The sequence below is a fragment of the Triplophysa rosa genome, linkage group LG15 (assembly GCF_024868665.1).
Source record: "Triplophysa rosa linkage group LG15, Trosa_1v2, whole genome shotgun sequence".
Taxonomy (NCBI): Eukaryota; Metazoa; Chordata; class Actinopteri; order Cypriniformes; family Nemacheilidae; genus Triplophysa; species Triplophysa rosa.
Window position 1 is genome coordinate 2,479,638 of NC_079904.1, and position 23,738 is coordinate 2,503,375.

Consider the following 23,738-nt stretch of genomic DNA (forward strand, 5'->3'; position numbering starts at 1 on the left):
CTCAGAGGAACAAAATATTTAAGGGAAACAATTATTTTATAGATATAAAGTAAAATGATCAATTCCATATGCAGAAAGTTGACTTTTTAAGCATTGTTAAATATAATATTTTATTCCGCACACCTTTACTAAAAAGTATAAGTTTGATGGCCTGCTATGATTGAAACCATACAGTACCAAGTGTACACTATTGTATTTAGGTGTTGCAATAGTACATTTCTGTAAACTTTTTATTTTGAGGAAACTGTATAAAGCATAATCAGTATAAACTTGCTAAGTGTTAATACTTGGAGCTTTCTGACAATACTGTAAATTTAACTATATTTGTTTTCACAGGGACATTGTTGACTCAATCCGTTTCGTGCAGCATTCTTTGTTTTTAGATGGAAATTGATTTGCAAGTAAAAACACAGTGACCTTTAACCCAGAGAACATGTTGAGGTCTTTGCGCTCTTTGAAAACCCTGAATGCTTTATTGAACATATGCATACATAACATATCCTACACAACAATACAAAACAGTACAATCACTTTTGAAAATAACACATTTAATGCAAGTGGGTCCTCTGGATAGAGTTGTCATCATGATGAGAAAGTCACTTCTCAATCAGCAGAACACGTCCCACTTACAGTCAAACATGAGAGCAGGACCCCTGCTAAAAAACATAACAGAATTTCTTGCACATGGTTCACAAAACCATCAATAGTGTATTCACTGCTGTATTGAGCAGACTTGTTTTTCGATCTTATACGAAAATGAGGACCAGCCAAAATCACAGTGCACCAGCTTTAGCCTGGTTTCAGCAGCGACCAATTGTATTTTTTTGCTTATGGCACGATACAGTACTTGGGTAAATAGGCAAAATTCAAAAGCAAAACTATAAGCTTTACAAGTATTGATGACCATTTCAAAGACCTTTCCTGATACAAATCAAAACCTATGTAACAAGCCTTTAAAAACTGAAATAGTTGTTGGAACTCTCATAAAGAATTTCACAAAGGGCTTTACTATGAAAGCTATTGAATTTAGGATATTGACCATGTTGAACCCCTCATATTAAAACATTTCTCTAGTAAAGTGTTCTTGGTAAACAGGTGTCTAGATTAAACAGAAGTTTCCACTTTTTAGATAATCCAGATTTTCAATTGAAGCTCATCTGCATGTGAACACAGACATTTAAGCACCACAATGACTAAGAAATGCATATGTGGATGGCAACAAAATTATGATTAATGCAATAAATGTATTGTTAAAAAGGGAAAGCATGCCAATAATGCTTAACAAAAGATTCAAAAAGGAGGCGATTTGTCTGGTTATAGTTTAATATAATGATACAGAGATAAGGTCAACCAAAAAATATTGTAAACAAAAAAAACAAAACAAAACAAAAAAGTAACAAAAACTTCCATAAAAACAAGCAGAAAAGCATTCTTTTCAAACATTTAATATCAGTCCATAGCAAATATTTGTTGTCACCAAAAACGGGGGAATCAAAAGCTTTATATTTGGTGTAAAACAGCTCAGATCAGTAAACCGATGATATAACTGAACTAACTGAGCTTCCGTGTGCGTGAAATCTTTGTGGATATGTAGTGCAGACGGTTTGTTTTAATGCTGGTATGACTGTTACGAGAAATATTTTACATCGGGGCTCTCAGCTCAATGTCGCTGCATAGGTCATCATTTACACGCCACAAACTCCTCAAGCCGAATATCTGAATGACAGTTCGAGTGTCACAGTATCTTTTAAAGCTGTTGCATTCGGCACGTTTCACACACGTTCTGCGTTAAACTCAGCTCTGTTTTCATATTTGTGCATTTGCGCATACAGTGAAGATCAGAACGTGCGTTTCGACATCAGTCACTTTTGTTATTTTTTCTTTTTGTACTAACAACAGTCTCTCTCATGAACGCCACCTCTAAGGTAAGTGGTGAAAAAAGGAACTTTGCTAATAACATTCTTTTAAAAAAAAATACAAAATGGTTCTCAAGTTTTTGTTCCACAGATGAAAGGTCTCTGGGGCTTCAATCAGATCCTGTTAAAATTATTCATACAGCTAAACAAGGGACACGCTCTCGCTGGTATGAAACAGTGCAGATGCAAGCACACACACACACACCCACACACACACAAGCAGTCATAGATTCAGGCACATATGAACGCACATATGAACACACGCACACACGCAGATGCAAGCACGCGCACACACACACACACACACACACACACACACACACACACACACAATCAGTCATAGATTCAGGCACATATACGCACACACACGGTTGTGCTACAGTAGGGAGGCCGAAGCAGAATTCAGTCAAACTCTCAGATCAGAACAGCCCAGACTGCGACCTTTGACCCCTGCTGATGTGGTGTGGGTGCGGGAGTTCGGGAGCTGAAACAAACGCATTTGTGTACTTAAGAGATAAAAAACAAACTACAGCACTCCATCATCAACACCAAAAGCCCAAACTGTGGAACTGTGAACTGTTAAAGGAACGAAAGAAAGAATTGCTAGGACTATTTCATTAAAAAAAGTGTTTATCCTCAGACAGGATTGAGAGAGAGAAAAACATTGAATGTGATTTTATACACCCGGCCGAACCCTGGATCCAACCCCCTAAATCCCCCCCCCCACAGAGATATCACTAATTGGCGCAGCGGCCCAGAATTTGGGGGTCTCGTCTTCAGGCCTAATGGAAGGTAATATGGGAACATGGGAATCCCATGAAGGGAAAGAGATCCGATCCATCGGGTTGCTATGGAGACAGATCAGGTCTCTGCTGCCTCTAAACTCCTGAAACCGAGGCTCCGAATCTCTTTCATGTCTGCACTTGTGTAGTTGTGGAGGAGGGGAATGCTGTAATCACGTTTTTCTCTTGTAGATATAACAAGGTGTGGTCTGTTCCGCGGCTGCCATCAACTGTCCATACTGCTGCCAGTCTCTGAAAATTTAGGAAAAAATCGTTTCGTCACAAACACACACACAAAACCAGGGACCATGTCCCTTCCTCCATGTGCTGTGATTGGACAGCATGCGCATACCATTGAGACCGTCCAGCTCTTGTGCGTCCAGGAATGGCGCGGGACCCCATATGCGGACTGTGCCATCGTCAGAAGCGCTGGCCATAAGACTGGGAATACACGGGTTCCAGCTGACGCAGTTCACTGTGCGTGTGTGTCCCGTCAGCTCCACAATTGGCAGTTCGCTGCGTTTGTGCCAAATATAAACCTTATGATCTGAATAAGAGAGCGAGACAGAGAGAGATGATGCAATCATAAAAATATTTAAATCTAATAAAACTGTCAGACAAGAATTAGTGCAGATAAAGTTCACGCAAAAAGAACAAATTCTGTCATCATTTTGCTCACTCTCATGTCATTCTTAACCTGTGTGACTTGCTTTTCTCTGCACAACACAAAAGATGATATTTTGACGAACGCTGGACACCAAACAACATTGGCCTCCATTAACTTCCATTGTATGGAGACAAAACCACGGAGACATTTCTCAAAATGTCTTCTTTTGTGTTCCACAGAAGAAAGAGTCACAAACAGGTTTTTAATGACATGAGAGTGAATAAATGACAGAGTTTTTATTTTGAAGTAAAGTATCCATTTAAATAATTACATAACCTGAAAAATGTGAAGTACCTTCGCTGCCACTAGCGATGAAATCCTCATTGTGTCCCCCGAAGCAGGAGTGAATGGTGTAGAAACCTTGTGTCACACCCTGATACTTTCTGACCAATACTCGATCCTGCAGGTCCCAGAGATGAATGCCCTGAGAGACACAAACACACACAGACATGTGGTTCATACTTCATGTCCTAACCAGTGTTGGGTGTAACTAGTTACTAAGTAATTAGTTACTGTAATTTAATTACTTTCCCCTTGAAAAAGTAAAGTAAGGGATTTTTTCTGTAATTTAATTAGTTACTTCTGATGTAATTAATCTAAATACTTTGTGTAATATGTGTGTGCAATAGTGGAATTGACATCCAAATTCAAAGTCTAACTTTAAAATCCTTGCTTTAATGTATAATTCTCACATTTGTAATACTTTGGTCAGTTAATAATAATACTTTATGTAGTTTAATATTGTTTATTTGAATGAATTACATAAGCCGTTTCATGTCTTTCATACAATCACTTAACTAATCAAGGTTGATGTAAGATATAGAAAGTAATTAGTAATAAGTAACTAAATACTTTTTGGAGAGAGTCATTTGTACAGTAATCTAATTACACTATTGAATATGTAATTAGTAACTAGTAATTAATTACTTTTTCAGAGTAACTTACCCAACACTGGTTCTAACCATTCGCATGTTCAAATTCTCACAGGTCCAAAAATATGACTCTTGATTTCTTTCGATTTTGGTGTGAAATATGACTTATTGACCGTTTTCACCGGGTTAAGAGACGGAAAGGATGAACATTCTTACCTGAGTTGCTACATTTAACAAAGCTAATCTTCCGTTCTTGGAAACAGTGAAAGACATTATCGGATGATCTTCCTGAACGCTAAAGTAGAAACAGAAAGAGATATTTGGTCCGTAAGAAACATTTCAGAACTCGAAATCATAACCATCTGATGAAGGCAAACTGCTGCATACATGTTTCTGTCTGTTAGGTCCTCAAAGCTGTAACCTCGGATCCGCTGATGCGTGTCGGAGGCGAGAACGGTCCGACCGTCATTCATACACCAGAGGCACTGCACACGCACACCTTCCCACGACTCCAGCAGGTTTCCGTCAAGATCCTGTCCGGACCCAAACAACCAATCACAAATCAGGACAGAACCAGCAGCTGTGAAGGTCAAACCACGTTACCAACCAACTTACGCATTGGTAAAACTGTCCTCTTTGACCTCCAGTGACGAAGCGTTTGCCGTCAGGGTTCCAGGCGACGCTGGTCAGGCTGTCCTCGTGAGACTGACTCATCTTTGTCCGCAGTTCTCCTGTCTGACCACCAGGAGGGCGACAACGGCAAGTCAATATTCACATAAACTACTGCAAAAAATCTTTATTTAGGACAGGAATCATCAACTACATATGACTGCCTTTAAATTAGAACATTATGGTAAAGACAAACTAAAAACGAAAAGAGAAAACGAAAAGCTGAGCTCACCTGAATGTTCCACAGCCAGAGCTCCGAGCAGTCGTCTGGACCGCAGGCGATCAGATAAACATCATCAGGACTCCATGCCAGATATGACACGCCATACGCGTGACCCTCCAGCGTCCGTAAGAGCTTCAGCTGATGAGTTTCCTGTGAGCAAGAGACTATTTACATCACATCAAATCCCAGAGGTCTGCAAGTGTATCTGAGTAAGAGGAAAGTCACTCACCGGCTCCACCTGCCAGACGATCACGGTGGTGTCCTTGGATCCAGTGGCCAGTTTAGTGCCGTCGTTGGAGAACTTGCAGAACCAGACCTCGTTGCAATGTTCTGTGAGGATCTGTTGTGTGTGACAAGGAAACTGTTTCCTGGAGATACACAAACACGGAGAAGACTGTATGTATTGTTCCGATTTTGCTTTCAGAATAATACATTTATGATTTTGATAATGAGAAACGATGATGATTATCATTATTTGTATGAAAATGTGTGCATGCTGGGAAATCCAGAGTTGCATAAGCACAACATTTATTGTGACACAAATGGCACGGCACGTCAGAAATGTCAGGACCCCCGTGATATAACGTATAAACAAACGCACCTGCTGCATACGTGATCCAGCAGTAAAGAAACCGAGTCCAGACTGGAGTCCAGTTTGGTGTTGTGATAAAGGCAGCGATCCCTCTGCATTTCGACCGCTTGTCTGAGCAGCGTCTGCAGTCGCCGGGGGGGCAGCATCACAGAGGGTGGCAGGTACGCTACACACACAAACATAAAACACGACACATGATACATATACAACAACAAAGGTCTATGGTATGTCATCGTTTAGCGTTTGGGTACTCACTCTGTAATTTGTCCAGTAATCTACATCGTGACCCCGCCCCTTTCCCCTCCCACTCAGCCTTTGCCTTGAGATCCTCAGCATGACTGCACATCAGATACCTTAAAAATTTCCAAAACGTCAACACGGAATGCAAATACTATACATAATATAAGACGCTATGGCGACAACTGTCATGATTTTTAAGAATTAAAATCTAGTGAAAAATGTAGAGCTCTATCAGTGAGAATGATCATGTGCATGCGCGTGCTTGCGTTTGGTACCCGCTGAGCACATGGATGCGGTCCGTGTTGTATTTGAGCGGCGTCAGTTCCCCTCTCAACACCTGCAGGGCTTCTAGAACCTTCCCATCCTCCAAATACTCCAGATACTTCTGCTGTAACAGCAGAAACTTCATCCGCTGGAAAGACAGAATATTTGCAGATAATTACAACCTCATATGAGCATCTTCATGATCTCATCATACGCAGTTATTGTGTGCCGAGTATTCAGGCAGAGAATAGTCATTTTGACAACACTGTTGCATGTTTTTTTTAAGCATCATATATAAAAATTGCCTTGTGTTATAGTGGGTGTTTTCAGACGTCATTGCAAATGTTTAGTGCTAATTAAATCAACAAAATAACATTAAATGAATTATGTAAATAAAAGATTATTGTTCATATTACATAAGAGACTTGATACATAGGCAGATGTAAAGTAGATGTGGGGCTTAAGAACACTTATATAGGTTATATGTCAACACTCAGAGGTATTTCAGATTTAAAGCAAACCAGCCATCAAGACTCTTTGAATTTGGTCAATGGTATAATTTATTCCTTTTGCAAAAAAATCATTTTTACATATGCAGCACATTTGATGACAAAATAAGATGCACATTTAAAAACAAACTATTGTCTAAAATACAGGAAAAGTTTAAACAATATATTGTTTGTTTATTATATTGAATATATTAAAACAATGCTCTTGGTTCCAGAATGAATGGAAAATAGACTAAGAACCAGGCTCAACTACACTGCGTTCCAAATTATTATGCAAATTGGATTTAAGTGTCGTAAACATTTAATTTTATATTGTTCAATTAAACTTATGGATGGTATTGTGTCTCAGTGCTCTTTGGATCACTGAAATCAATCTCAGACACCTGTGATAAGTAGTTTGCCAGGTGAGCCCAATTAAAGGAAAACTACTTAAGAAGGACGTTCCACATTATTAAGCAGGCCACAGGTTTCAAGCAATATGGGAAAGAAAAAGGATCTGTCTGCTGCCGAAAAGCGTCAAATAGTGCAATGTCTTGGACAAGGTATGAAAACATTAGATATTTCACGAAAACTTAAGCGAGATCATCGTACTGTGAAGAGATCTGTGGCTGATTCAGAGCACAGAAGGGTTCGTGCAGATAAAGGCAGAATGAGGAAGGTTTCTTCCAGACAAATTCATCGGATTAAGAGAGCAGCTGCAAAAATGCCATTGCAAAGCAGCAAACAGGTATTTGAAGCTGCTGGTGCCTCGGGAGTCCCGAAAACCTCAAGGTGTAGGATCCTCCAGATGCTTGCAGTTGTGCATAAACCTACTATTCGGCCACCCCTAACCAATGCTCACAAGCAGAAACGGTTGCAGTGGGCCCACACATACATGAAGACTAATTTTCAAACAGTCTTGTTTACTGATGAGTGCCGTGCAACCCTGGATGGTCCAGATGGATGGAGTAGTGGATGGTTGGTGGATGGCCACCATGTCCCAACAAGGCTGCGACGTCAGCAAGGAGGTGGCGGAGTCATGTTTTGGGCTGGAATCATGGGGAGACAGCTGGTGGGCCCCTTTAGGGTCCCTGAAGGTGTGAAAATGAACTCTGCAAGGTATGTAGAGTTTCTGACTGAGCACTTTCTTCCATGGTACAAAAAGAAGAACCATGCCTTCCGTAGCAAAATCATCTTCATGCATGACAATGCACCATCTCATGCTGCAAAGAATACCTCTGTGTCATTGGCTGCTATGGGCATAAAAGGAGAGAAACTCATGGTGTGGCCACCATCCTCCCCTGACCTCAACCCTATTGAGAACCTTTGGAGCATCCTCAAGCGAAAGATCTATGATGGTGGGAGGCAGTTAGCATCAAAACAGCAGCTCTGGGAGGCTATTCTGACATCCTGCAAAGAAATTCAATCAGAAACTATCCAAAAACTCACAAGTTCAATGGATGCAAGAATTGTGAAGGTGATATCAAAGAAGGGGTCCTATGTTAACATGTAACTTGCCCTGTTAGGATGTTTTTGATTGAAATAGCTTTTGATTTCAGTAAATATGACCTCCTAATGCTGCAAATTCAACAAATGACCATTTTCAGTTTTTTACAACCTATGAAATGTTTTCAAACTCTGTTGTGCATAATAATTTGGAACAGTGCATTTTGAGTTTTTCATTTTTTAAATAAATACTGTTGTCAGTGGGAGGTTTGTTCAATAAAATTCCAAATGTACCCTAACTGTTGATTACTTGAAAATTATACTGACTGTCATTTGCATCGACAAATTAGGAAAACCAGAGAAAGATATCATTTGCATAATAATTTGGAACGCAGTGTAAACTGGACCAAAGGAAGTCCACGTTAAGGACCAGAGACGGAATCCTTTTTTACACGTATTATTTTGGTTAAAGGTGTCCGAGTTTGGTTCTTCTAGTCTCCACTGCAATCTCAAATCTGAACGGTCAGAGAATGATCTCTAATGGTTTTGCGTGCAGCGGGATGCGGCGGTCTTACCACAATAGCGTTGGGTGAATGCATCAGTGCTTTCAGCTCGTTGAGGTCGTTTTCAGCCTGCGGCGCACAAAGAAACAAATGTGTCACTTCATCAGCATTTAGCACCGGAAAAAACCTACAGTACTCAACTCAACTCAACTTTATTTATATAGCGCTTTTACAATTTTCATTGTTACAAAGCAGTACATCTATACCCATTTTGACATAAAGCTTAAAAAAAACCAGCGTTAAACTATAGAACTTAATTTTTTTAAAGGTTTAATGTCAAAGATGGCCATGGTGACTTAGTTTGAATTAAAAAACGGCAGACCTACATGCCACATGTAATAAAAAAATATTAAACAACAATGCGTTTACTTTAAAGAAAGATATCAAAATGACATTTTAAGCAAAACTTTGAATACTTCAGTTAGGTTTAAAGTGATAAAACAATGATTGCAAAGTGTTGTTCAATGTTAAAGGTCCAGTGTATGAAATTTAGCGGCATCTAGCAGTGAGTTTGTGGATTGCAACCAACGGCTCACTCCACCGCTCACCCCTCCCTTTCGAAGCACTACAGTGGCGGCAAAGGACTAAGATGCCGTCACGTTTTCACGTCTTTGCCGAAGGAGATAACGTATTTACGAAACAAGCTCTGTAGAGCAGTTTGTCCATTTAGGGCCACTGTAGAAACAACATGGAGAATTCCATGTAAGGGGACCCGCAGTGTATATAGACAGAAATAGCTCATTCTATCTAAGGTAATAAAACGTAACGCTTCATTATGTAAGGTCTTTATACACCTCTGAACACATAGCTAATCTTTGTATATTATATATATTGCATTTCTGTCAATAGATCCACAAAAATGACACATTGGACCTTTATTATGATAAACCAGACCTGTGGTTGATCTAGCAAGACACCTGAAGGAGGTTACCTTCAGATGTTTTATAAAGCACGCCAAAAGATATTCAGTGATCCAAACACTTACTTGGAAGAAACAGACCCTAATTCACCAACTACTGAAGGTCCAAACCTTCGGTTTGACAACCTGCTTCACAAACCACCCTAGCAAGGAGATCTGTCTCAGTGAATCATTTCATCCCAAAATATCTGCTACACAAAGTGTTACACACTGACTGTTTCTGGTTGATGTCTTTGAGGCAGAACGTGGTCAAATAAATCTATTTCTCTCTAATCTAATCTAATCTGTCCTTCCTATTTGAACTGCATTAAAAACACATTTATCAACCGGCTTTGTCTTTTAATGGTGATTGTGCAGTAAAGAGGAGAATCTGAAACCGTTTGAAATGCTGCTACAAAAACAGGGCGTGATAGGAAAATCACACTTGTGGTTAGAGAAATTATTTCTGCACACGACATCCTAAAAAAAACTCAGAGCCAAACTTCTACAGCAACGTAGAAACCATGACTTCTCTCTCTACGTGCTGAACCAGAGCAGAAATCTGTTTTTAAGAATCAGTTCACCCCCCAAAAAAGACCATTTAGTCACAGCTTATTCACCCTTGTGTTCTAAACCCATACAACTTTCTTCCTTCGAACACAAAATCAGAAATGTTAACAACAAAAGCATACAGCGGCCAAGTACTGCCAAGAAAGACTTGCAGAAAGTCATACATGAAGCTATACACAATTCAAAACCTGGAATATAGCACAAAAGTCACACATATCGTTCTTTTCCAGTGCTTAATATTAAAATAAATATTAACAAGTGGACCTGAAATATTCAATCAAATCACAATACTGTCACCTCACAAAAAACAAGAATGTAATGGCGAGCGAAGAACAAACACAGAATAGAACATAATAATAATACAAGATTCATACATGTCAATAGTAATATACAGTACAAAACAACATTATAGATATTAGACATGGCACCATGCAGATTATGAGAAGTATAGGCAAATATTGGCAAAAGCGGCTCAAACGTCTCTTTTCACAAAAGGAAGTAAATCATAAAGGTTTAAACTGACATGAAAGTGAGTAAATGATTACAGAAATTTCATATTTTGAGCCTTTTGAAGTGTCACTGACCCCTCACGAATACATGACCGTCATACACAACCTTTGAACTATATTCTTCCCATCTGTCTGCATAATCTGAGTTTAAACCCACTAAGGGCAGTTTCCCGGGTTTAAATGTTAGATGTGTCTTGATCAAAAACAACTAGCACTGTCACGGCTAGCCGTGGATTATCCCGCTTATACCATGGATATTTGCCAAGTTAAAGCTTTTATTGATGTTTACAGTGTCAGTTTAGATCAAACAGGTGAAAATGACAGTTATTTTGTCAGTTAATTTTAAATGTAATCAAACTGACTGGAGCTACCCGTGCGTTAAAGGCTTTTAATGCACACCTTCCAGCCAATCAGAATCCAGTATTCAAACGGTATAATTTCAAATATATCATTAGGATTGTTTTGTTTCAGGATGCACACAGCAATGTATTTTTTTGCAAAGTTTGTTTATACTTAAATGTCCGAATTTAACTAAGGCCTAGTCCTGGTTTAAGGTAATCCCTTAATCCGTTAGAAGCGCCCCTTAATGTCTGACCCATCTCTCTACTAACCCAGAACTCTCATGACAGGAGACAGGCGCACGTACCTTGTCCCATTCTCCTTCCATAACATGGTTGCGGAATTTCGTGGCAGAAGAATGCTCCAGTCTACAGCCTGATTCCTGCATTAACAGGTCCACCGTCTGACTAGATAGACACAAAGAGAAATGATGACATTAGTGACAGATAAACACACAGCGCTGCAGATGTTTATGTAAAATCAGATGGTGGAACAGCCTCAGGAACAGCAAAGAGCTCAGACCAGCAGATGATCAGAAAGCTTTGAAGGGATAGTTCACCAAAAATAAAAAAATCTGTCATTTATTCACCCTCACGTGCTTCGAAATTTGTATTCGACTATTTCTTCAGTAAAACTCAAAAGAAGATATTTTGAGAAATGTCTCCGTGATTTTGTGTTGAAGTCAATGGGGGGCTACGTTGTTTGGTTACCAACATTCTTTAAAATATCTTCTTTTGTGTTCTGCAGAAGAAAGTCAAACAGATTTAAGTAAATGATGAACATTTTCCAATGTTTACCAAATATGTCAATAAGAATCATGATCATGTAAAGCATAATGCTTCGGTTCTTAACAAGTGTGAAAATGTTCTTCCGTACCTAAATGCAGGGTCTCAACAGAATGACGTCATTCTATGATTACAAAAGAGACAGAGCGTGCGAGGGGGAGGGGATGAATGTTTTCAGTTTTCTCAATGTTGATCTTGCATTTTAGTTCTTTGTCACGTTCAGCCCGACTGCGATGCGGATTTCGTTAGGATTCACGTTTTCAGTAAATCTGACTGTCAACTGATGGCTTTAGCAGATCTTCACTAAATTTAGATTCAAGCTCCGATTCTAATGTAAACCAGCTGCTGCACACACACAAACACATTCCACAGCCGCCATTAAACCACAAACACACAATCTCATCATTATCACTGATGATCACACGCATACACACAAAAAATGACCAAACATACCGTTGTTTCGGAAAGAAACACACATGTTATGACAAAAACAATCTTACTTGCATTATAAATACAAAACACGTATTTCGGGCCCGGTGTATATTTGACAAGCACGCACGCACACGCACAGCTGTCATCTCGAACCAACTTGTTTTGTGTGTGTCAATTTAACACACGTTTGATATTCTGGAGTTACATTTTTTGCATATACATTGTAACGATTTAGATTATGAGATGTAATGTAGATTTGACGTCGTTGACAGCTCAAATTGGTTTTAACGTGGCGTTCGTCATTCGTCCTGACAGCACGGCTTTAACCCGGTGCAGTTTTATTCCTCATCGTTAAAACACTTACTTTAATCCCAACCCGTGTAGATGCTGTCCGATAAGTCGAATGACATCCTCCTCCGCCTGAGACAGGCGCTTTTTCTTCTTCAAGGAACCCGAAGTCGTCCCGGAGGCCCCCGAACTCGCTCCACTCTGCGCCCCGCTGGCGTTCACGTTTGTCTGGAGGCCGTTGGCATGTCCGGCGGTGGAAGACTCTCCGTTCTGCGCGTTGGTCGAGTGGTTCTGGTCCTGTCCTGTCCCGTTTGACTGCATGTTGTTGCCGGTTCGTCTGAGGTGGGTCGCTGACGCAAGGCCCGCTGAAGCCTCGGGCTCTCCTGCTCCCTCCGCCGCCGAGGCTCGGTGCTTCTTCCGCGGGGGCGGCGACGCTCCGCCGGTGTCCGAGTCGGAGGAGGAGGAAGCGGAGGCCAGAGTTTCCTCACCGAGAGCGGCCGTGGTTAGAAGCCGGTGAAGCCCGGGGGAGGGAAAGAAGCGTCGGGCTTCCGCGGTCCAGTGCAGGTTCCGTGCGAGCGTTCGTTCGTGTTGTTGTTGTTGCTCCTCAAACAGCTGCAACTCGAATGGCGTCCAGACGCGCTGACGTCACCGGACATGCCCCGTGCCTCACTTCCGGGTGTCGCTCGTGCCAGCAGGGGGCGCAAAAACGAGCATCAATCATTTTGATACTTGTTCTAATTATTTAAATAATAATTATTCGTTATTTCTCTGTCTGCCACTTAGCTTGTGCGTGTCTGTGTTTTTTTCAATCTTCAGAAGGTACAGAAAAAGTATATTTGTTTTAACTCAAAACTTGTTCAAGTTTAATGGAGAGTTTAATGTGCCTTGTTTGAAGTTTTTTCATCTTTTATTCAATAAAACACTGCATATGGCAATATAAGATGCTAAATGAACAATCTAAAACAGACCTCGATTTACAATCATGAGTTTGAGTACACATGACAAACTGAATGTCACAAGTAAAACGTGAATTGATAAAATGGCAATAAAATATCAAACAGCCAGGTGTGATGATAAAAAGGACCGTGATGTCAGTATAAATATTGTCTTAGTGCATGTTTTTGGTTAAAGCTATATTTTAAATAAAAATATGAAATAAAATCTGCTCGCATACGAGAACATTTTGTGACAATTGACAGAATTTGCTGGCACAGGCTGTGCTGCATTTACATGAAAACATTAAATTGTCCTTTTCTCCATCTGTTTTTATTACCTTTAAACATGCCATTTCATTTGTGAATGCTGTTATATCTCTTGATATAACCAATATCAAAATGTTTTAACTGTTAAAAATGACAATTCATAGCCTAGTGTATGTGAGCACACACTGACTGTACAGTCTAGAAAAACATTTTAAACAGTCCAAAATCATTCCTAACTGTAGACATTTGGAATGTGGAAAACACAACAGACATGTTTTATGCGATTTTGATGTGATTGTTAAGTTGCAGGTGCTTCTGAAATTGCTTTTCAACGTGTAAATGTTTCAGAGATGCGTAGTAGGCAGTACATGCTCTGCATGTTGCGCTGTAGTGCACATTCGGGAGATTTTGGCCTGCGTCATGATTCCCCTCTTTCTTTCCAATAATTTCCTTTCCTCTCTCTGTTGTCTTTATCCATAAAATCATGGCTAAGCTTTATGTGGAAAATCGTAAAACGAAACGTCTTCTCGTGTCCTCTCAGGATTGTTGTATCTGATGCGGCAGAGAGACCACGGCTTTTTTTGTGACAGGTTTGTCTTTGCCCTTCATGAAATATGTGAGCAGTTCTCCTTTTCCTTTAACATAAATGGGTCCTCGTTTGACAAAACGGAAGCCATATTCCTTTAGGATGTTATAGCAGTCCTCCACCACCTGAGGATCACCAACACCATAATGTATTAAGGCAGGGTGATGTCTAATACATATTTACCAAATTTCGATGGCAATATAAAATTGAACTTGTGCTTTATTTTAATGGTTTTATTTGGCCATTAAGCTTCCTAAAACCTGTGTCATTCTTGTTAAAAATGACATAAACATCTAGATATCAAATTATAAAAGAAATGCAAATCTAATATGTCACCTGTGTGTTACCCATAACCCCCGTGGACTCCATACGACTGGCCACATTCACAGTGTTTCCCCAGATATCAAAATGAGGCTTGCGAGCGCCGATCACTCCAGCTAACACACCTCCCTTATTCAGACCTGACAATAAAACACAAGCATGCAAACAACACGGGGAAACTCTCATAAATATGAACCAAATGTAAGACGGGTCAGTAAATCAGTCTGGTGTTTACTGACCTATGCGCAGCATGAAGCTATTGAACGACTGTTTGTTCAGGTTGTTCAGTGTGACTTTCATAGCCAATGCAAAGTCTGCCAGATCAGCAAAGTGTTGCCATCGGTCCAAGATGGACTGATCCTCCAACTGTATAACACACACACACGTAGTGTGATGACATCATTTTAAGTATCACACACTCTCGTTGTAAGCATGATGTGCTTTGTGTCGTGTATCTGACCTTGTGCGTCTCGTATCCAGTGGTGTTGCTCTCCGGCGTCACACCGGACGCTGCCATGTACGTGCTACCGATGGTCTTGATCTTTGTTATGTGGCGAAACTCGGATCGATCCAACAGCTACTCAAAATAAACAAGGTTAATTTATAAAGAACCAAGGTAAAGAAAAAGGAGTTAGGAACTAGAGGAACTCACACTGTCAAAATCAGAAATGATCTCATTAAGGATTCTCAGACATTCTAATCCTCCGTTGTTTATACTCTCCTCTGTGTAAAAGTCGGAGAAGTTTGGAATAGAAGCGAACATGACGCCAACCTCATCATATGACTGACTGTACAGTTCCTGTAATACACACATACACATCACTTCAAACGTTCATTCGGGACTCAAATAATTGAAGAGTATAATTTTTGAAACCTCATCTCGTTTTTTGGAGCCCAGAAAGTGTTTGGCCACGTGTTCTGGAAGCATGTTGGTGACCAAGGCTTCATTGTATGTTCTCATTTCATACACCTTCTCCTTCTGATCGTGCACTGCGATCTTCCATAGAAACAGCTTACGAGACTGTCTTTCCACCTGAGAGAGAGACGGCAACAAAATACACGATCACTTCATTTTTAACATGCAGTGTTTAATCAACACAGGCATGTTTTGCAATTTCACGTACATGGCGTGCAAAGTAGTATAGACTTATCATCATGATAATAATCATCACAGTCAACAGATATCGGGTGGGAACCACTTTATACCTGAAACAGACAAAACGCTAATATTAACCTGTCAAATAAACAAATATCTATAAACTTCCTTACTAATCATTTTTGCTTTCATAAATCTGCCATAGTACTCCACTCACCTGTACTCCAGGTAGCGAATGAAATCGTAGATGTCGTAAATGTACATCCAGCTGTGGATATTCACGGCACCTGTTGCTATGGTAACCAACATCATCAGCGCCAGTTTGACCACATGGCTGAGCTGCACAAGCATGACGGATGCTATAAGTGACAGCACGGATATGTAGCCGTAGTGTGTGGGGTTCTCTGCACACCCACCATCACCCAGAGACTCGAGCGTCACACCAGAGCTGGAGTTCAACAGCAGAAGAGGAGGCTGAACGCAGCTGAGCTAAAAAACAAAAATCAGATCGTGTTGATGTACAGAACTGTAACGTCACACAAACCTGGAGAGGAGTTCAGAAAAGATTCTTACCATATCAGCAACCTCAGCCATGGTGAGAACAAATATGGCTGCCATTGCCCAAGTGTTACGAGCCCAGCGCGTTCGGTCAATCCACTGTGAGAACGACACCAGCCTCCGCGAGAACACCTGAGACACGTAAACACTATGACACTCTCTCCCCAATCAAAGTCAATTTTAGGACATATTTCAGCCCAAAATCAAAAGAAACAAACAATACAATATTTTAATTTATATATATATCGTTTATTATATTATAATTTTACTTAAATAATGTGAAACATATGAAAATATTACATATTTATTCTCATTAATTTGAGAAAAAGGTCATTTATTTAAATCGAAATTGATAGTTGTACTGTCTTTAAAATTTGATCATTAAAAAACAATATTAGAAAAAAATACATTGCACTAATTTAAACCGAATAAAAATGATATGTGAGAAACTAAAACTTACAAGTAAAATGTTTGGATAAAATGAAAAAGAAAAGAAAAATGTTGAAAGTTGAAGACGATGATAAAAAGAAATATGGGAAATATGTGTTTGTGAGATCATCTGTTGCTGTGATATTGGACTTACTCAAGGAAAGATTGCAGCCAGTGAGCACAAAGTCAGAATCAGAAGTAACACCTCACCCACAGCCAGAGTCACGTAATTCACAATCAACCTTTAAAAAAATACCAAATTCATTTACATCAGATCGATCTGAATATTTTATTCATCACTTTGTAATCATGAGCTATATTCACTGTGGGTCGATGAGCATTTCCATTGCAGAAGTGAAGACCAGAACGACACAACAGCAGCTGAACGCAACCCCCGTACGGCTCTCTTTCTCTGCCGAGTAACGGGACTCCAGGTCAGGGTCCACGAACATCAGGGACATAACAGCGGTCCTCTTCTCCTCCAAACTGAGAGACAGACAGACAGATGATGAAATGAGACGGGCATCAAGACTCAAGTCTCAAAGAAAGAGGAGATCACGATGAGCTTAAGAAGAAACTTTTGGTGTGTCATTACATCTCTTCTCTTTCTCTCTCCAGTAGAGCTTCACTCAGAAGATGGCTCAGATCCTGTTCCTCTGACATCCCCATATCTGTCTCGCTGCTCTGCTGAAACTGCTGACACACCACAGACATACAGATAGACAGACATACAGACAGACAAACAAACAAACAAACAAACAGATAAAGAGGTTTCACAGCATCTTACCTGTGTTTCTGTGTCTTCAGGAGTTTTCTTTAATGATGTGTTGCTGCCGGTAGTTTCGGTGGTGTTGATTAGCTGAAGACAGTTTCAGGTGCGACAGACAGACGGTTAGACAGCAGAACACTAATCAGACAGTAAGAGTGAATATCATGATACTCACCGCACCGTTGCTCGCTCCATTTGATATATTTTTTTCGTTGGGCACGAGCACCAGGTACGTGTCAATGCCTTTCTCCATCAGATAATCACAGCGGTCTCCTCCCTCGCCAGGTTCCAACTCAAACAGTCCCTCGTGCAAACAGTCCTTTGTGCTTTGAGAGATGTGCACACGCCTGTCAACACACACACCACCTGTAAACACATGTTAGCACATACAGTATAATAGTCTGGGATGATCGCACGTCTGGTTTATCTCACCCTGGGATGCCCCCCGACTCCATCTTGTTTGCCACGGTAACATCAGTGGACCAGACGTCAAACTGCCAGCGCTTCTGTCCCATGACTCCGCCCAGAACGGTGCCCGTGTGCACGCCCACACGCATGTCCACACCGGTCTTAGTTTTCTCACGCACGTACCTAAAACACGTAAGACAGGCATGAGCCATTTGGACTGTTTAGAATCATTTAAGTTCAATTTTTAGCATAAACACTTCCTAGTGGACGTGTGCTGTGTACTCACGAGATGGCATCCACCATGGACAGACCCATCATAATGGAGCAGGCTGCATGGTCTTCTCTATAATCTGGCAAACCACAGATACAATAATAGCAGTCTCCCAGAATCTTGATCCTCAGCTGATGATGTTGCTGTTTAAAACACACAGAGACATACAGATAAAGCTCTATAGAAACATCTGTGTGTGTGAAAGTCTTAGGCCCCGTTTCACAGACATGGCTTAGCTTAAGCCTGGACTACGTATTAGTTAAATTAGGATATTGTAATATGCATTAGAAAAAACATTACTGGTGGGCATCTTGAGACACAAATGCAATATATATTTTAAGATATGTCAGGGCAAGTTGTTATCTGTGATGACAGCTCAAACATTCATTTTAGTCTAAGACCAGTCTTGTCTGTGAAACCGGGCATTAGTGTTTGGATAATGCATTGTATTCTTGATACTGGTGTTCACAAAAGGTCACATACCTGCTAACTAATGCATCAGTGCTTTTTTCCCTTTTGTATTGCTTTTGCGTGGGGTTACTTAACTTTAATATTTAAAGAATTAAACATAAATATTTTAAAATAAAATTTAAATATACTGTATATATTTTAATATTTCAGAATAACAGTGAACTGAAAAACAATAAAAAATAACTCAAATGCAACTATGGGGGTTATGCTGCAACTAAATAAAATGATATAAATATATTGATAATAAATAAAACTATATTTTAGAATTTTCAGTGTAGTCACCTAGAATTTGCTGAAATGAGATGGAAGTATCTCAACATAACTCATTTCAAATATTTAGACATATAGGCATCTTCATGTTCAAATGTTTTTAAATGTTTTTCAGTGACAAAAATGTTGAATATTGACTACGTTTTCACTCACTTCTGCTAGTTTGTCGAAGCGAGCGAAGAGCTCATTTAGGAGTTTGACGAGTTCTTTGGGAGTGACGGCAGACGACAGCTGAGTAAAACCCACTATATCTGCAAAGAGGATACTGAACAGACAAGACAAAGGGGTGTATGATCATTACATTCATCTGTTTTCAATCCTTTGTGCTTAAAGAGCTTTGTTTAAAGTCAACATGCAGAATATAAAAAAACAGAAGGACTCAATTACTATTCCACGTTGACTCAATGCATAAAAACAGATTCAGGTGTGACAAATCTTCTACTTTGTTTTGGGGTTACAAATCAGGTTAAAGTAAAAAAATAGGATCAGCTTCATAAAAAACAATAGCAATCAATAGTGAGCCCCCTTTGTTACACGCATGATGGTGTATGTGTGTTTTACCTGACATTCTCATGACGGTACATGTACATGGTGTTGAACTGTTGGGCATCAGATTTCTCATTGGCTCCTGTTTTCATCCCCTGAAGCATTTCCTCGGCTATGTGCCTCGGCAATATTGACAACAGCAAGTCTTCCTACACACACACATTTTGGATCTTATGATTGTGTGCATCACATGCTTTTGTTGAAAATGTTGCTCATTTTAATACGTTTTAAAATCTTTGACACTGATCAAACAATTGACATGAGACACTAGAATGGTGATGTGTAAAATTCTGTGCCGCTCATCTTTTTAAAATATATACAGTATATATATCTGACATCAGAAACGTTCTTGATGTTTTTTCGTTATTTCTTAAAGAGAACAGTGATTTGGTCTTTCGGGAGCTTGATCACAGAGCACAATTGTCTTTTGATGCTGTTACCATAGCGAGCTAAACCAGTCATCTGCACTCTGATTGGTTGGCTGCACTCAGCTCTCAAAACTCCTGCTCCTGTGGCATTCTGGGATTGAGGTGGTCTCCGGAGACCATGTGACCACATAAGCAGAAAGCAATTAATTGCAGTTAGCCATGTAGAATTATATTTCTTTTAAATGAGACAGAGACTCAATAACATATATTTGAAGAGTTTGGTTCCAAAATGAGATAACTCCGTTTTTAAAAGATTTCAATAATCATGTTTTTTATTTTTATTTAAGCCATTATAACAAAAAATACAGCTAATTAACACAATAAAACACAATAAAAACATGATAACAATAAAAAACATGATTTTTGAAAAATCTAAAAATCTAATTTTGGAACTAAACTCTTCATTTTTAGTCCTGACTTGTGAACTCAAATAACATTAAAATCCCTCCAGAAATGCAACTTTAAATATGTAGGGAAGACTGGGGCTAGTAGAATATTTCTCAGAGTGGCGATGAAAAGAAAATATTTGTATACATGTTGTCTTGTGTGTCTGTAGTCATACCACCTAGAGTTGTGACAACCAAAACGCTAATAACATTTCTATCATTATTGCCAAAAAAATGTCTTATGAAGAAAAACATAAAAAAATTTGCAATGACGCCAACACATATTCTATCATACTATTACCATGTAAGAAATATACTGTATTATATAATGGATTTCTTTTTTTATTCTATATATTGCGCTGTCCTTCTAAAGCCTCGGATGTCCAAATTCACAACATCAATTCATATTCAAAAATCAATAAGCAGTTTTCTCCACATCAACGTCACTTCTCAGCGACCCTGCCCTTTTGTAAATAATGAACATGACCACAGAGGACCACTTCACTATTTCTATTCTCCGTTATTTTTAGATGTTTGTTTCCATCGCATGTTTCCTCTTACGTTATGCTCAGAGGTTCCCGTGGGTCACCCAATAGGGTGCACACGCACTCTTCAAAAACAGTGTTTGTATTCTTGACACAAAAAAATATAGAAAGACATCTTAGAATGAAATAGAATTAAATATATGACGTGTTTTCTTATTTTGCTGTTTAACTTTCTTAATCATAGTGACGAGAAACAAAGTTTTCAATGAGCTGTAGTTTTACCAACCCCACTAAAATATAAATGTATGTTTAATTTCATTTTTAAGTTAGCGGTATAAAAATTAAAACCTGAAGTTCTTTTTGATTTGAGACTGATCATAAACTTAGGGATGGTACATACTGTATGACCAACATTAAATAATGTGTGATGGCAAATTTACACTCTTGGGTCTTTAGTGTCACTGCTGTCACAATAACAACAGCTATGGGATTACCTTCATTACTACAATAATGAATAGTGACAACATAACACAACCTATGTGTGAGAGAGAGAGAGAGAGAGAGAGAGAGAGAGAGAGAGAGAGAGAGAGAGAGAGAGAGAGAGAGAGAGAGAGAGAGAGAGAGTGTGTGTGTACAGTGTGTTCTTATCTCTAGCTGTGCTCAAATGTGCCAATAACAGGTAGCAGAACACCTAGGCAGGCCCCAGGGTGGAGCTCCACCACAGAGCCCAATTAGAGCATCTCCATAAACTGTTCATTACGCACACACACGGCTTACATAAAGCCTCACACAGAAAAGCTTAAGATACAAAAAACCTGAGGTGTGTGTACCTGTTGATGACTTTGCTCCTTCAGAGTCAGACTGACTTCTAGAGATTGTTTGGCCTCTAAAAATGCAATGCGGTATCTGCGGTCAGACATAAAATATGCCGTCACACCCACCAGCATGGCAGCAAAAAACAGCATCAGATTAGCCACAAGCTGCAAAAAAAACAAAACATACTCATGTTACTGCTTCATGAACACACTTCAGCAACACTACATGACATGGATGGAGAATAGAAAAAAGCCTAAGTGAGGTTTTGGAGATTGTGGTTGCTAAGAGACCGCCTCCATGATCTTGGTGTTAAAGCGTTCTTCCTGACATGGGAATCTCTTGAGACATGACATCAGTGCTTTTGTAGACATGAGGCTTGTTTGACTTGATGCGGCGCCAATAGAGGATCCGACAGGCGGGTGACATCAAAGTACGATTTCGAGAGCGATTCGAAACCAAACGTTTTATAGTTTTTCGAAACGCTCTCGCGGTACTTTGATGTCATCCACCTGTCGGATCTTGCGGCGCCGCAAACAAGCCTTATGTTTTTGTCATGTGACTCTGTGTGTCATCATGGATCATTTAAGGTTAGTTTCTCATGAGGAGGAATTTACAGTATGTACAGTAAAGTAACCTTATCAGACTGAAATCTGATTAAAAAAAAACATGTGCATGTTTGAGTGTGCAAAATTGTATATAAAAATGTAGCTACAAAAGAACAGGGAATTTGATTACATTTTATTGCATATAATTGTAGTTATTGAACATTTAGCACACAACTCCCATATTTACATTTGTACATTTTTCACAGTTTGACTAGGCAACGTTTGTTTTAAAGTTTAAACAGGACACTACTTTTAAAAGCTGTTTACTGAATTAAACCATCTTGTTTTGCATGACAAAACATGTATTTTTAATGTGTGTGTGTCCCACCTGTCTGATCAGTATTGTTATATCCATTTTGTTTTTCTGTCTTTCCGCTATGGTGAATCCCAGCAGAAGAGTGTGCGCGGCGCACGAGAGCGCGCTCAGGAGCGCGATAGGCGCGAGCGGCAGTGGGAGCGTGAGGAAGAATGAGAATATGAAGAAGGTCTGCCATCCGACCGAGTCACCTGCTGCATAAAAGCCGCCAAAATTCAAACTGTAGTAACACAGCACGTGAACCGTGATGAGCAGCCACAGAGCGTACGGCACGAGGCCCCGGGACACGGACGCGGGCAGCAAACGGAACCGGTAGAGAATATAAAGCAGAATATCCGATGCCAGTCCACCTGCGGCCACGGCAAGAGTGTCGAGTTTATCCTGAGAGTAAACCACAGCGCACATAACAATCACATAAGAGTTAAACAGAGCCGCAAACACGATCAGAACCAGTAACGTCTCCTCCCGCTGGCGCATAAAGTACGTCTGATAAACTTTCTCAAGGGACTCGGGTGCGAAGGTGAGACGCATGAAGCGCGGGAGTGACAGAAAGTCACCGGACCGCCGCGTCGTCTCATGCGTGCCCCCAGCGGTATGCGCGTCCGATACGGTCACCGGACCGTCCTGGATCCCGTTCACCGACATACTCAGGCTGGCTCTAGTGAAGTTTTATGTGTAATACTGCTTTGTGTGAACAATCCGTCACGGTTTTCCGAGTTTATTCCGCTCGGGTTTGAATGTTGTCTGTGTTCACACCGGAGAGAATCAGTCTGTCAGTCCGTAATGATCTCGAGCTCCGTTTCCATGACAAACACATCTCGCGCTGCTCTTCCACATCCTTAAACACAACAATAACAAAAGCACGAGAACTTTAGAGAGATGATCAGAGAAAGTTTTACATAGGGACTAAACATATTGTGAGTTACGCAAAATGGATCATATTTAAAAATCTTTATAAAAATAAATGAATTTGTATAGTGACATAATGATGTTTTGTTATAGCTTTTTACTAACGTAATCTCAACCGTTTTTATTTGAGAATGAAATACAAGTACAAATATAATACAATATTAACGACAACAACAAAAAAACTTTGTTTTAAACGCTCGAAAAGTAACCAAAGTTCGTATTTTTATTATTACTGTGTTTAAATTTAAAAGATAAAATGATAGATTTTAATTCATGAAAGTGCCATCTCAAATCATTGTCCACTAATCAGGTCATTGGCCAAA

The 23,738-nt window shown here is 39.8% G+C and overlaps 2 protein-coding genes across 2 annotated transcripts; both read right to left on the minus strand.

Moving 5' to 3' along the window:
• Window positions 1-450: 450 nt before the first annotated feature.
• Window positions 451-13,217, minus strand: wdr26b (WD repeat domain 26b). The gene is made up of 14 exons (XM_057353181.1): window positions 12,620-13,217; window positions 11,346-11,445; window positions 8,735-8,791; window positions 6,237-6,373; window positions 5,977-6,074; window positions 5,731-5,887; window positions 5,359-5,497; window positions 5,139-5,279; window positions 4,853-4,972; window positions 4,625-4,770; window positions 4,454-4,532; window positions 3,660-3,789; window positions 3,051-3,245; window positions 451-2,950 (listed from the first exon to the last, which is right to left on the minus strand). Exons 1-14 carry the CDS (start codon window positions 12,862-12,864, stop codon window positions 2,925-2,927), a joined length of 1,770 nt encoding a protein of 589 aa, XP_057209164.1. The 5' UTR covers window positions 12,865-13,217; the 3' UTR covers window positions 451-2,924.
• A 201-nt stretch (window positions 13,218-13,418) lies between these two features.
• Window positions 13,419-23,219, minus strand: LOC130565735 (adenylate cyclase type 3-like). Its single transcript, XM_057352765.1, is given in 20 exon segments — window positions 13,419-14,456; window positions 14,668-14,792; window positions 14,892-15,018; window positions 15,113-15,229; window positions 15,305-15,451; window positions 15,527-15,685; window positions 15,777-15,858; window positions 15,966-16,237; window positions 16,322-16,438; window positions 16,890-16,977; window positions 17,060-17,221; window positions 17,331-17,431; window positions 17,523-17,594; window positions 17,680-17,851; window positions 17,937-18,095; window positions 18,199-18,326; window positions 19,078-19,189; window positions 19,486-19,619; window positions 21,600-21,749; window positions 22,519-23,219. Coding segments are annotated over 20 exon segments (3,231 nt in total). The 5' UTR covers window positions 23,152-23,219; the 3' UTR covers window positions 13,419-14,282.
• Between the last annotated feature and the right edge of the window lie 519 nt (window positions 23,220-23,738).